The sequence below is a fragment of the Necator americanus genome, chromosome X (genome assembly GCF_031761385.1).
Source record: "Necator americanus strain Aroian chromosome X, whole genome shotgun sequence".
NCBI lineage: Eukaryota > Metazoa > Nematoda > Chromadorea > Rhabditida > Ancylostomatidae > Necator > Necator americanus.
Genome location: NC_087376.1, coordinates 20,784,097 through 20,797,663, shown reverse-complemented (window position 1 = coordinate 20,797,663; position 13,567 = coordinate 20,784,097). Strand labels below are relative to the sequence as shown.

Here is a 13,567-nt window from a genome sequence, read left to right as displayed (position 1 = left end):
TCAAGCACTTTCCTTTTCCTTCGTTTCTAAAAGCGCATTGTAAGAGCTGCGGGCACGGCAAAGAAACTCCTCTTAAGGGCAGCAGCAGTGAAATGGGCAGAGAGGGTAGTGTGGGCGGGGCGTCAGCGAGACGTAGCACAAGAGGATGAACCAGGCTACTGTAGCGATCTTGACGCTGTCAGGAGACGCGCGGTGCAATTAACGACGCTCATTGGCTTCTGGATACACGGCAGCACATCATACGGGTACCTCTTGACCGTTCCCTCCTGGTCCTTTAGCAAAGGAGGAAGTGCACTGAGCGCCCTTAAACACATCGTCGAAAAGATGATGTTAGGAAAAGTATCCTGCTACGTAGTAGCGAAAGGGGATCTTCAAAGTTCTATCATACGACAAAAATCGAAGATTTGTAACGCTGCTGCGCATACGAAGGAAAGTAAAATAAGGTAGGACATGTGATTTATTCAAAGAACCAGCGATGGACCACGACAGCGTCCGACTGGATTCTAAGTTTATTAAATTCGAATTGATGAAAAGATTCGTCAGCGGTACGATCGATGCCGATGATACGATCCTAGGTGGACTTTTTTTCTAAACTTATTAATCTCGCTGTAAAGAATTACCATTGATTTTTCGCATACAAACGACACTTCTTAAGTATCATTGTAGCAAAGCGGGCCCGTCATTGCATTAGAGCTTTCCAGCTTCCGGAATTGCTGTTAAGGAAACCGAAAGCATCTTGTTCCGTTCTTATTTTTTAACATCACCTTTCTTTCTTCTCCGATCTACTCTTTAGAAATCTGGTCCTTTGAGGTTGCGAGCATGAGAAAATGGCGTCAGAGTCATTGAACACTTCAGAAGGGTTAAGCTGGAAGTACTCCGCTTCGCGCAAATGCATTCAAAATTCTTTTCTGCGATAACGTTTCTACGTTTGGAGACAGACCAGACATCTGTTGCGTTTCACTGATAACCGTTGTATCATATCAGACCCGGGTATCTCAGTGTATTACTACAGGATGGCCGCCGATACAGCGTTAACAGTAATATGGAAGCATCAACATTTTGTTTTGAATGTGTATAAAGTGTATAACGTAACAATGTGACCGCACAGGTTCAACACACCGCTGAGCCAAATTTTTGCAAAGGAGATAGAAACTTGAAACTTCTCCTAAAAGATGGACAATTCAGTTGTAAGTAGTTTTCATCAAATTAAAAGTTGACATAATGGAGTTTAATGACCAAAAACTCTGATTCTGTGTACTTTATTTAGGTCTGAGAGATCGCAAAAACTTATTAACTGCGTGATAAGAGGATCTAGAGAAATACTTTTGACGGCTTTTTATAGAAAAAGTTTGCCTTGCAAAAATCTCATACAACTTTTTCTTGATAACTCTTAGTTTTTTTTAACTCAGAATGGAAAAATTTAAAAAAAAAGTTTGTACTTTTCCTCCATATCATGCTGCTTATCGATTGACTTTCTATTCAATCAATCTGCAGTGGACCATGTCTTATTTGACAGGAGTGATTCTCGTAATCTATGCAATTGACCTTTCTAGACCTTCACTTCGCCTTCGATTCTTCTTGTCAAGGACATCTGTTCAACTCGCTCCGTGCTGCTGAAAACTCGGAAAAGTTCGTTCGTTTAATAGATGACATGAGTCAACCAGTGACTGCTGCACTTCGCTACATCAGCCAAATGCCTTTTATCATTCAAGTTGGAAGCTGGAGTGAGAGAAGAGGCTGTCGAGAAATCCTTTCCATTCCACTTAGCCATCGATATCACAATGAGAAGGACACTCATGCATTGTTCTGCTTATGTCGTCCTAGTACCATCAGGGGACCTATTCGATCGCTAGAACGCCGACAGTGTAGTAATATTCGCTTCACAAAGTAGCAACAAGCTAATAGTCACAAATAATACTGGCGTTTTGGTTGCACAGAGTTGAATAGAAACAAGGATAACATTGACGTAATTAGATAGGACACTGTTGATCGACCTGTCGAGCTCTGTTTCGAATTCTCGAATGAATTCCAAAGCGCGAGATTTGGAGGTTCTGGCTAGATTATTTCTAGATTGAGTTGCATTTGGGATATGGATATCATTGTCCATAATCTCAGAGTTTCTTTCAACCGATTGTTGGTTGTCAGGCACTGAACGAATTTCTAGAGGGTATATATTATAGACTGGCCACTGCAAAATTTTGTGGCTAGGGATTGGAATTTTATCGGACCATATCATGCCGTCTTCGCTTCGATTTGAATCTTCTATTTTACCGTATACCCATTGTCCTCTAGGCAGTAATTCCTGTTCAACCTAATCAATTTCGCCAATTTGTGGGATTTTACTCACATGACGTTTCTGATTCAGTTGACACTTGTGGCTCTCAGAATAGTAAGAAATTTAGTGTTACATTGAGGCTAGAGCTTAGAGCTTCAAAGAAATGTTCTCAGGAAATGCAAGCACTTCGTAAGCTTGAGCAGCTCTTTATATCAACTCTGGCTCAAACATAAGTTTTTTTTTTGAAAACGGATGGTTCAAAGCTTGGAATTGAAAATTTCAATTTCCGTAGTAGAAAATCAATGGGTCTGAGGAGAGTTTTTTGAGTAGACGTGTAATTATAATTGTCTCTATACGAGTGACTACAGTAACAATCCGTTCGAATGACAGCTTCTTCCTTCCAGTTGATTTTTGAAGGGTTTTCATCGCAGATCTAACAAGCCTTTCCCATATATCACCCATCCATGGGGATGCTGGTGGGTTAAAACTCCATTCGATCCTTTGAGAAACACAATATGTTATCACTGAATTCTCTGTTGTTTCATCACTTTCGAATAAATTCAATTATTTCCTGACCAAGTTTGAAATTTTATCCGCAATCTGTTTTTATCAAACGTTTAATTGACGGTTAAATAACCGAAGATATACTTTCATGTTAAACTCGTCAGTTTCTGTGTTATATTTAACACCTACGAGTTTGTTATCACCAGAAGGTAATCTGTCTTTCTAATGAATTCTTTCATTTGCTGTCTGTCGACACATTACATCATCAAAGATCCCTGCTCATTCACAGCTGTCAATAGTACATTGTCAACATAAATGTTTCTTGGTATTTCATGTGAAAGTGGGGTATTCTTTGCATTCAGATAAGCGAGAATTCCCACATTTGATATGCTAGAAAATGGTGTAACGCCAAAAGGTAAAGCTTGAATTTGTAAACAATGATGTTGTCCTTGATCGGCATGCGACTGTTGTCTTTGATCCACAGATACCGAGAAAGGTCTTTGTGCTCGTGTACGATACTGATCTCAGTCAATGTGGCTCCGTATGCTAATATAAACTTGCTGATTCGGCTGCAAATTAAGACGTGAATTCTATCAACGAAAGATTCATCGATGTGAATTACATCATTTAATGATAGTTTACCCTTTTTTCGAGGCACGTCGAAAACATCAAAACATCATGCACGATTCCGAGAGGTTTCGTTTTTAAAGGTTTCCAGATTCTAGACTGTGGCACCTAATAGATGCCAGCCGCGTTTTTGACTGCTTAATGTACCTCCTCGATTGTGGAATCTTTGAGGTAATCATTCAATATTTTGCTGTACCAGGACCTCCGCTCTTTAATGGAGGCCAGCTGTCTCTGTAAATACTCGAGCCTACGGTATGCCGTCGCGTAAGGGTACGTATCGTTAGGTACCCGCAGCCTCCGCGACAACCTATCCTTAGGGGAAACGACCAACTCTATCACTTAATTCCAATACAAACACGGCACATGACCTCAATGACGTGTTGATGAATGGGCGTGGCTTACTGATCACAGTTAGCCTAAGATATCCCTGCTCTGGCCTACCGACAGCCTCTACTGCAGGCACTTATTCGGTTGCAGATAATCGGCTGCGGGTACCTAACGACCGCCTCCCCCGTCGCGTAATTATCGGGTATATCGATTACGTTGTCCTTAAAGGCATCTGGGGTGGTGCTGGTTTCAGATGGGTTATGCCTATACGGAGTCGTAGATTATGGAGAGAAGAGTGATTCCGTCCACTTTTTCCTAATTGCCGTAAAAACCGGCCCGGAAGATACGGCTTTGAGCGTTAGGTGCAGTCACAATACTCTCATTGAATGATGTAGTTTTAGAGTATTTTTCAAAGTATCCAGATGTTTTTGGAAATTCATTGGTGGAAATTCCTAATCCATAAAATTCATAAATCTTCCGAGGTATATGCGTTTCACATGGCCCTGGAACGAGCGTATGACTGCGAGTAATTTCTTCGTTAATTGGATTTACTACACTTGTACTGCGACCATGAAGAGTTAGACCTACTAACGTCTTGGCTAGATATAGTCCCGGTGGTAGACTTGTTCTAGTGCTGCTCATTACAAGTTCGTAGTAGTAATCTAATCCAATTAGATTTTGTGGATTTTGGTGTTCACCCTGCAGTCTTGGAACGGGCAAATAAATATCGTTGTCTTGGAACTGCTTGTCTTGTTCTAGAAGATATGCTGAACGAAAACCGTTGGTTATCGTAGGTTTTGGTTGAACGCTTAGATGAATCTGTTTTCCAAAAACAGATTTTCAATAGAACAAAAAGCTTTTGAATTTCTCAGTATGGCCACAAATCTGGCCAGACATTGTGCATATTTCTGTTTTCTTTCCCGAAAGTACAGATCCTTCTGTCGCACATTCGTTTATTGTAGTTCTCTGTGCACCAGTATCGAATTGCTTCGGCAGTGGTGAGCAATATTTGGCCTTTCCTAATATTGTCGCTAGAATCGACGTTCATGAAAGAATCGCTTTGAACTGGATGTTCAATGTGCACATTCAAAGTTTGTTGTTGTTGACGACTACCGTTTCATTTGATGAACATTCGTATTTTGTCGAAAATATAGGTCCATTTCTCGGCATTGTTCCTTGTAAATGGAAGATCGATTAGTTTCTGTACGATCTTTGATCAATTTATAGGTTTGCTATCATATTTTTGCTTCATGGTGTCAACCATCATTTTAGTTCTGTGGAATGAACTGTATCCTTTTGATGGACATTTCCTCTCTTCATCGAATCGACTACCTTTGAGAAGGATTTTCTCTACTGCACTGAGTACTTTATTTTGATGTACTGTAGGTGTTTCATAGATTGGCCAGGATTTTGGAAATTCTTTTTCATCTCCTCAAAATCAAGGGAGCTCCAGTTGGCTCGGTTTGAGCGTTTTACACATGAACTCTTCTTTTACCGCATCTCTACTAGTATCGGACTAATCCTCTGACACCCATATTGCGTCTTTTGGGCTGTTTCGTCACCTTTTTAATCTGTTGCCGTTCTGGTACTTCAAGTTTGTGGTGATCGATTATTTGTATCTTGTATTCGGTAGTAACTAGGTAGTTTCATTCGCAACTTCCAAGCAAATTTGTCAGCTTGATTCCCTGCTTCTGTGGCTCTTGCTTCCAACAAAAATACCATTTAATTTGCTTCTGCCATGATATCCGTGAATTTTGCTTCACTTTCAATTTCCTCGACCTCTTTTTTGAGGATCTCTTTGTTGCCTTTTGTTCTTGTGTTCCATTTGCAATTTGTCTATCAGTGACTGCAATGAGTTTTTACTATGTTCGATAGTTTTTATGCTTCCTTTTATGAGATTGATTAAGGTTAAATATGCCTCAAACTTCTCCTCATCTGACCCATTTGGGTTGCACTCTTTTTTGTAGAGTAAGAACCTCTCCAGAAGTAGATGAAGAGTTTTGGCGCTATGCGCCATAGGTTTCCTATGCAAAACCAAAGACATCTTTCACGATGTTGCACATCTATGGGCTTGGCGTGAACTGGTGAGGGGCCTGCTGCATTTTGACGACACTTAATTTGGCTGATGCACCAGAAAATTGTGCGTGTTGGTTATGGTTTACATGGAAGTAAACCATAACCAACGCGCATGATAAATCATGACTCATAATAAATGGGGTTTTAAACCCAATAAAACAAAAAGTGGTTCAGCGGATAGAGTTTATTGAAATAAAACGGATAGCACACAGAAATTGCCGCTATATTTGACGCACAGAAAAGACCAAATCCTGCCACAGTCGGGCCACCTCCTTTCCATATGGTCCGAGGAGGAGAGAAGAATATGACAACATAACCATTACAAATCGTTGTGTTCCGAGATCGAAATAACTGTTATAACTGCAACTAGTTGTCAAAATAATGAGTAATGCCTTACATGTTCGTTTTGATCCCTTGATCCCTCTTTTTCGTATGAAACAGACATCTGACAGAAGGTTTCCTATATTCTTATACCCTTCCATATATATGGTATATCTAGTGTTGCCTGGCTAAACCGTACTGCGCTGTCTTCGATTATCTCAACATTGCTTAACTCGATGTGTTCTCAAGGTTGTCAAATAATTATTATGCCACTTTTTCTTCATTTTTGCATAATTGAAATATCCATATTCTGGTCGCTTCAGGGTGGTTAATGGTCGATGGCTATGATATTAAATGTGCATAGTTTCTGACAGATTAACGCACATCATTTTCTTCCTGATATAGATGATTTGACCGGGCAAAAGAAATTGGGGTTTTGAAAGAGAGGTGAGGCACAACCTCAGATCAGCAGAGCATTAAACTCTAACTTGAGCGATTTCAGAAAGCTGTAAATTGTTCGCGGTTAAGGCTGTGCATCCTGTTCTTTTTTTTCTGTCAACTGTCAATAAATTCTGTCAACTAATTAGGTGTCGGACCATCCCTCCTTTTCAAATAAATATGTATGTGTGCACGAATTGTAACCTTTAATTAACCATACATGATAACAATGCAACACACTTTGGTATCCTTGCTTCAGTTGGATAGAATATTCTTTCTAGAATATAGGATATGTTCTTTCTCTTTGCTTTCCGTTAACCAATAATACGTGCGTAGTTGGCTTCATTTGTATCACAACTTGCTGCGTCAGTTGGCTTTTCTTTCCTTTCTTTTCACGATACGCAGTTTTCAGCGCACTGCTGCAATGCAGACGTGGCGCGTGGTGTTGATTCGAAGACACGAGGAGACAAGGCTTCGGTAGTTGAAGGCGATCGTGATAGCTCCTCAGCTTGTGTAGCTGCATCTCTAATAACGCGGAGTCGTGCGACGCTGCGGTGTTGTAGACGGCTAGCAACAGATACTCGCGAGTATCTCTTGTCCCGCATCCTTTATAGTCATGTGCTGTTGTTGTACTTGATGCCTAGGAATCAAGTCTACCATCTCATCTTGAATAAAAGAAGTTTAGTGGAAAAATTGCAAAGTGGTTCACGAATCTTTGATTGTGAGAATCTGTAGTATGATTATCAAGTGCATCACTATAGCACTGTATGATTACATGACTTTCTTTGGTTTTTTTTGCTTAAATGTCTCTAGAATTTTGCATTTGCATTTACTATAGAGCACTCTTGATGAAGCGACAGATCCTTGGGGTGTCAAGGTGGAACGTGTAGAAGTGAAAGACGTGCGTCTTCCGCTGCAGCTACAACGTGCAATGGCAGCTGAAGCTGAGGCAACACGCGAAGCAGGAGCAAAGGTTGGTTTTGATAGGACCATGACAGAGGGGCAACTTTGTGCTGTTTTTCTTCTTCAAATCAGCGCATCACGAAAACGACAATATTAGAGTTTTTACGAGCTAATTCAAATGATAGAGTACGAGTATGTGGAGTAGATTTCGAGTATGTGCATGCCCCGCACAATTCTCCCTAGTCGTCCTGGAAAATGGCGTTTGTTTTTACGACTACGAAAAAACTTGCCACGTTCGCGTACGTTTCTTAGCAGCTTATTCGTTGGTTTCACTTAAACCGGTGTGAATGTCTAACAAACGGCTGACACCGAACTCCAGATTTCTTGGGGTTCTCGCTTCGCTCGCCTTCTCTAGTTAATGTAAATTAAAGGTACTGATACTTTCTGCTAATTTTTGCTACAAAATTGGATTTTTCTTCTGCTCAGAACTTTATTTTCGTTCTTTTTCTAATAGGTTTGGGCATTGATGAAAGATTCAACAGCTTTCTTTCTAAAGAGGTCAGTACTTCAATTGGAGAATATCCAAGCTTGATTTTACACCTATATTCTTTTGGCACCGTTAGGATTTGAAAACTTTAATTGAAGTGCTAGATATTCTCTTCCTTTTCTCTAGCAGTTAACATAGAATGATGTGCTAACATTACGTTACTTGGACATCATCATCATAGTGACAAAGTTAGTGTTCTACATCAGATAGGGTGATCTGTTAGCCACTATTTGTACCATTTACAGCTGTTTGCATGCCTGTTTCCAATTTCTGAAGAAAGGATGTTATCAGTCTGAGACAAACATGCAGCAAATAGACGTACGGAGGAATGCACAGTGATGGAACGCAACACATGCAGTTATCACCGCTGTAAAACTGTTCACGATGTTTCATTCACTTTTTGAGAAATCCGCTTGGAATTATCACCTTGTAGCCCTGCAGCAATAATTGCGCTGATTCTAATTTTCGTGCCCTTGCGCCATGTGTGGAGCACTTGGCGCGTTTTCTGGCGTCAGGGCACCAATTCAACACCGTCGGGCCCGTATTAGCCCCTTTTATCTTTTGGCTTTCTGGCTCCGGTGCATCAATTCGATGTCGTGAGATCCGTCTTATCTCTTCTATGTTTTGGTACCGGCGCATCCACATGGCGCTTTGGAATACTTTCACTATCTTCCGGCGCCAACATACCTAACAGGTGCCGTCGGACGTGCGCCACCCAATTCTCCTGTTTTCTGAAGCAGGTGTACTAATCTGACTCCCAGAAAGCTGAACAATGGAGTGAAACCCGTCTGCCACATCTTTCCGCTTTCTGGCACATGGGCATCTATTTGACGCTGAAGAACCTGTCCCACTAATTTCAGTACGACGCACAATTTGACCTTGTGGGAATTGTACCACTATATCCTTCTGCCTCCTGGCGCACCATTTCAGGATCTACTTTCTGACGCTAATCCGCTCATTTGACGTTGTGAGGTTTGTCTCACCTTGGTGTTCAGGATCACACCGTAAACATTACGAAAAAGAAGTAAAAGCAAAAGTTTATTGTGCCTTTAGAATTTTCGAATTTTCCTTCGTTGGAAGGATTGTAATCCCCAACAAAAAAAGGAACACACACACGTACCAAAGTAGCAAACATCTACATGGAAAGTTGAGTCCTTGGTTTTTCCTGCAACGAAATTTAGGGACGTGATTGTTGTTCTTCAATGTATTACATCAGTAAAATTTGGGGAAAAAAGCCGTTATAAAAGATATTGGGCAGAGGAGAGTCATAAATCATTAGTTCTTAGTTTTTTTTTTCTCTTTGAGTTTCGCAAGAAAAGGTGAAAAACTTCAGAAGAAATATTTCAAAAGAAAATGAGATGGGTTTGTGATTGTCAATGCGCAGAACTTCCGAACCATCTGTGTAACCCAGTAGCTAATCACTTTTACTGCTTTGTCATAAAGCTTAATATGCTCTTCTTAGCAAATGACTTCAAAAAACTGTTCCATCAAGTGTTTCATACACGCTGACATAGTTCTTGACAGTGTTCAATGGCAGAATGCTTGCTTACTAGGTGAGTGGCGTTGGTTCGGTTCCCAATTGTGGAAACTTTTGCATCTTTATGGAGTATTTTTGTGACACGGAGACTAACGAACATACACACACACGGAATAAGCGCGTTATTATATACCATGATAGGCTGGTGAAGAGATCTCTCTGATTTTCGAGCGCTCTCTTGCGACGCGGCGCGTACGAAGCTGGAGCGTTTTTACGTCCCTCGTAGGAACAAACACTGCTTTCCACGCCATTTTTCAGGACGATTAGGGGAATTGAGCATGACCACGCTCACACCCGTAATCTACACCCCAAACTCAGTAGTTGCCCACACAGACCTCAACTGCGTCAGTTTCGTGATACTTTGTTTTTAAGTAGGAAGTAGTAACGTCTAACAGTGACCTTTCAGGTGATTGCTGCGGAAGGTGAACAGAAAGCATCTCAAGCCCTTCGTGAAGCAGCTGAAGTGGTGCGTTCTAATTTTTTTTTAACATCTCGTGTTTTTAAATAAAGCAAAATGTGCAGCATGACCTGCCGTTGGGTTACGACCTTGGAACTGTACGTCTTTATCTTTATTTCCATTTTATTTCTCACTTTTATTTCATTTTTTCCACGACTTTTGTTTTCATGACAAGAATTTTTGAACATCTCATGCATCTTCAATGAACTAACGGGAACACCCTTTCTTATTTCCTGTCTTTCATCTTCCAACTCACTATTTATGAGAGCTGCCATTTAAGGTCAGCTTGACTACTTTTTTCTATACGCAAGCCTCTTACAACTTCATGGTTTCTTAATCACACATGGATGATCATTCGTCGATGTATTAACTATCAGTGTTTATCATAGTTTTCCATCTTTCTGGGACTCTTACAATTGCTTGGGAGCGGAAGCTGGGCCCGAGACCCAAAGAACCACCAACAGTGGCGTTGAGATCACTGAAAGAATTGAACAACCTGCTTCGAAGAAAGCTTAAGGGCCGCAAAGAACGATGGCCTAATAGGACGAGGTCTGGAAAAAAGGTGGATGGGAGTCGTTTCCGAACCCAGGGCGAGTTGATGCCGAGTGAGCAACATGCAGCCGTCGTAAAGGTGGGCGGCAGCACTTCTCAGTCACTTCTCTCTGGTTGCGGTGGCCAAGTTGCTGAGGTGCGTGTAGACTTTGCCGCCGACCGTCTGGTTATCGGGCAGTAACCCTCACCACAACATTTCCTACCAGCAGAAGCACCAGAGGAGAACCTCAGTTGTAGCCATCGCTTCGGCTTACATTCAGCTCTCGTCTCCCGTGACAATATCCTGCAGAAACTCCTATAGGCGCGGGCGAAACAATTGAATGATCATTTATACAAGTCCCTAGGACGTTTATTAATATTTTGCCAATAGTTCTTTTTTCCACATGTTTTCAAGCTTGAAAAAAACTGTCATGAACTTTTCATGAAGTCAATGCAAAACAAAGCGTACGATTGATGTTTCCACAGTAAGTGGTTAGAGGTTTGTAAGGAAGGGGATTGCTTTTAATCTGCGATGAGGAAGTTCACAGAGTGGAAGCAAGTTGTGAGCTGCACAGGCGTTATTTATGCAGCTATTTCTCATTTTCCAGTGTTTAACACAATTTAGCAAGCGGTGGCGATAACGAACTATTGCTCCCCCCACACCCCACCCTGCCGAAATTCTTGAGGAAAGGGGGAAACACTGAGCTTTCCAGAATACTTCTTTGGCGACATTCCCTTGTATGGTCGCGAAACTGTTCTGTTCTTTCTCAAACGGACTGATGAAAACAAAGATTCGCATCGTCTCACCACGCGGCATTCTGAGGCAGAAATACCAGTCTGGCACCTTGGGCACGGTTCAGAGCTTTCTGACACCGGTACACAAATCTGCTGGAGTGGGACCCGCACCCGGACAAATGCGCCAGCTTATAGTAATTGATGGAATTCTACAGTAATTTGGTGAGATTTGTCGCAAAACAAAGCACATTGCTTCGAACATCGAAGCAATGTACCACGATTTCATTCACTCGCATAGCATAACTAATTGACTTATTTTTCTTTATCAGCGTATAGTTCCTCTGTCCTAACATTCTGCCCATCTTCTATCTTCATGAAACTGTGTGATTAATGAGCACAGCTGAACTATCCCGTTCGATTCTCAACAAAAAGTCACATAAAATTGAACTATTCGTAGTTGTTCCACATTGTGTCAAATGCGACGTCCCTTCATAGCAACCTCGAAAGTCAACGTATCTTCTTTAGGCATTTCTGTACATATAGTAGGGTCAAAACGACATGAAACACGTAAACAGTTGCGTATGCGTCTTCCCTCGAGTTGCTTCGGTGGAGCGTAGCGGCTAGGAGCGTGATGAAACCCTTGCTGGCACCACCCATCGTTGCAGTTTGCGACGGTCCCACCTCGGTCCCAACTGCTGCCTCCACCGCACCTTTTCGAGCTCGTACGCAAATGCACCGCAATTACACTCGTGATTCATGTCATTTTGACCCGACTATAATTTCCGTTTTCGAGTGATGTTTTTATCTAATTTTCATATGGGAGCGTTTCAGCGAATCTTGGGGTAAGGCTATCTGACGACTTCCTGTAGATTGACCAAAGTAACAAAGATTCCTTTCCATGACTACCTTAAAGACATCACCCCACGAATCTGAGCTGGTACGGGTTTCAGCCGGGTAATGCCTGTACGGGGTCGTAGGTTGTAGGGAAGAGGGTGATTCCGCACATCTCTCCCTGTGTCAGTGTAAACGGACGACCCCAGAATGCTGTTTCTTGCGACGGCTTCTGTTGCAATGCGTGACCATTGCGCCCCCCTCCTCCTGCGATTGGTCGAAAACCAACTCGGACGTATAGGCATTATCCACCTGAGACCCTTTTCACTCAAGAATCGTGGGGTGATGCCTTCAAAAGGCAGAGTCTTCCACGGAGAGGTCATCATAGCAGCTAAACATTTCTAAGGAGTGAACTTAATCATAAACCTTAGGCGAGATTACCGATGCCTCATATCCACCTTTCAAGATATTACAGTCAGTAAAAAATAGACTCACAGCTCGGTTTCGCAAACAATTCAGTTATGGAGGTGAATTCCAAAGAAGTCTTAGTTGTTCTTTGCTATATAACCGTTTCGTTGTACTGTAGCAGTTATTCGTCGACTCATTTTATCGATTAAGCGAACGGATTTTCCCGAGGTTCCAGCAGCGCGGAGCGAGTTGAAGAGGTGTCTTGACAAGAAGAATCGAAAGCGAAGTGAAGGTCTAGAAAGGTCAACTGCATAGATCCCGAGAATCATTCTTTACAAATAAGCCATGGTCCACCGCAGATTGATCGTATAGAAAGTCAATCGGTAAGCAGTTCCAGCATTATGAGGAGGAAAATTACGGACATGTTTTTTTTTTAATTAATCAAGTGCCCTTTTTGCTTCTGTTCATACTGTACGAATTTCTTCCTCTTTTCTTTGATCCCAGACTGAGGGCATCTTTGCGGCAGTTCCATTATCTCTGCCAGACTTTCCCCTTCATCTTTTAGTTAAAGGCAAACAACAACGACTCGGCCGGTGATTTCCTGTTTACCACGTGAATACTCCTTAGACGTGTCCGCGTTAAGGACGTGGTAGCGCCTTTTTAGCAAAGTGTTGAAGTGCTCCCTTGAAATAGGCTAAATTGCATCCTAGTAGCAACCTCATTACAGTGTTGAGGACAAGCGGACACCCCTTCACGATGTAGCTGACGACTCTTCTAGGTTCTCAGGGTTTCCTCCTCTTTCAAGTGTTCCAGCAGCGTTGTCGATGAAATGATCTTTGGATTTTTTTCTGTGCAGACGCATGAAGGACTTCTTCCTCAGCATCTAAACAAAATTTTCCACATCACCGATGTATTTCGTGGAATATTCGGCGTCATAAAGCTTCCTTCCGGTCCGCACCCTGAATAAACTGACTCCTGAGTTCCCTGGCAAATTTTTCAATGTTTAGGCCTGGTAGCAAAAGCTACGATGGTGTGAGTTCAAGCTAATGT

General features: G+C 41.9%; 1 protein-coding gene across 2 annotated transcripts in view; it reads left to right on the top strand.

Moving 5' to 3' along the window:
* RB195_024474 (uncharacterized protein) overlaps nt 1-12,832 on the top strand; it is a gene marked incomplete at both ends in the record, with an annotated part of 37,807 nt that extends 24,975 nt beyond the window's left edge. For both annotated transcript variants that reach the window (XM_064212262.1, XM_064212263.1), the window contains 3 exons: nt 7,407-7,541; nt 9,962-10,021; nt 12,728-12,832. In XM_064212262.1, the coding sequence (XP_064068143.1) occupies nt 7,407-7,541; nt 9,962-10,021; nt 12,728-12,832 (300 nt within the window). The remainder of the gene's footprint in view (nt 1-7,406; nt 7,542-9,961; nt 10,022-12,727) is intronic.
* Nucleotides 12,833-13,567: the final 735 nt, after the last annotated feature.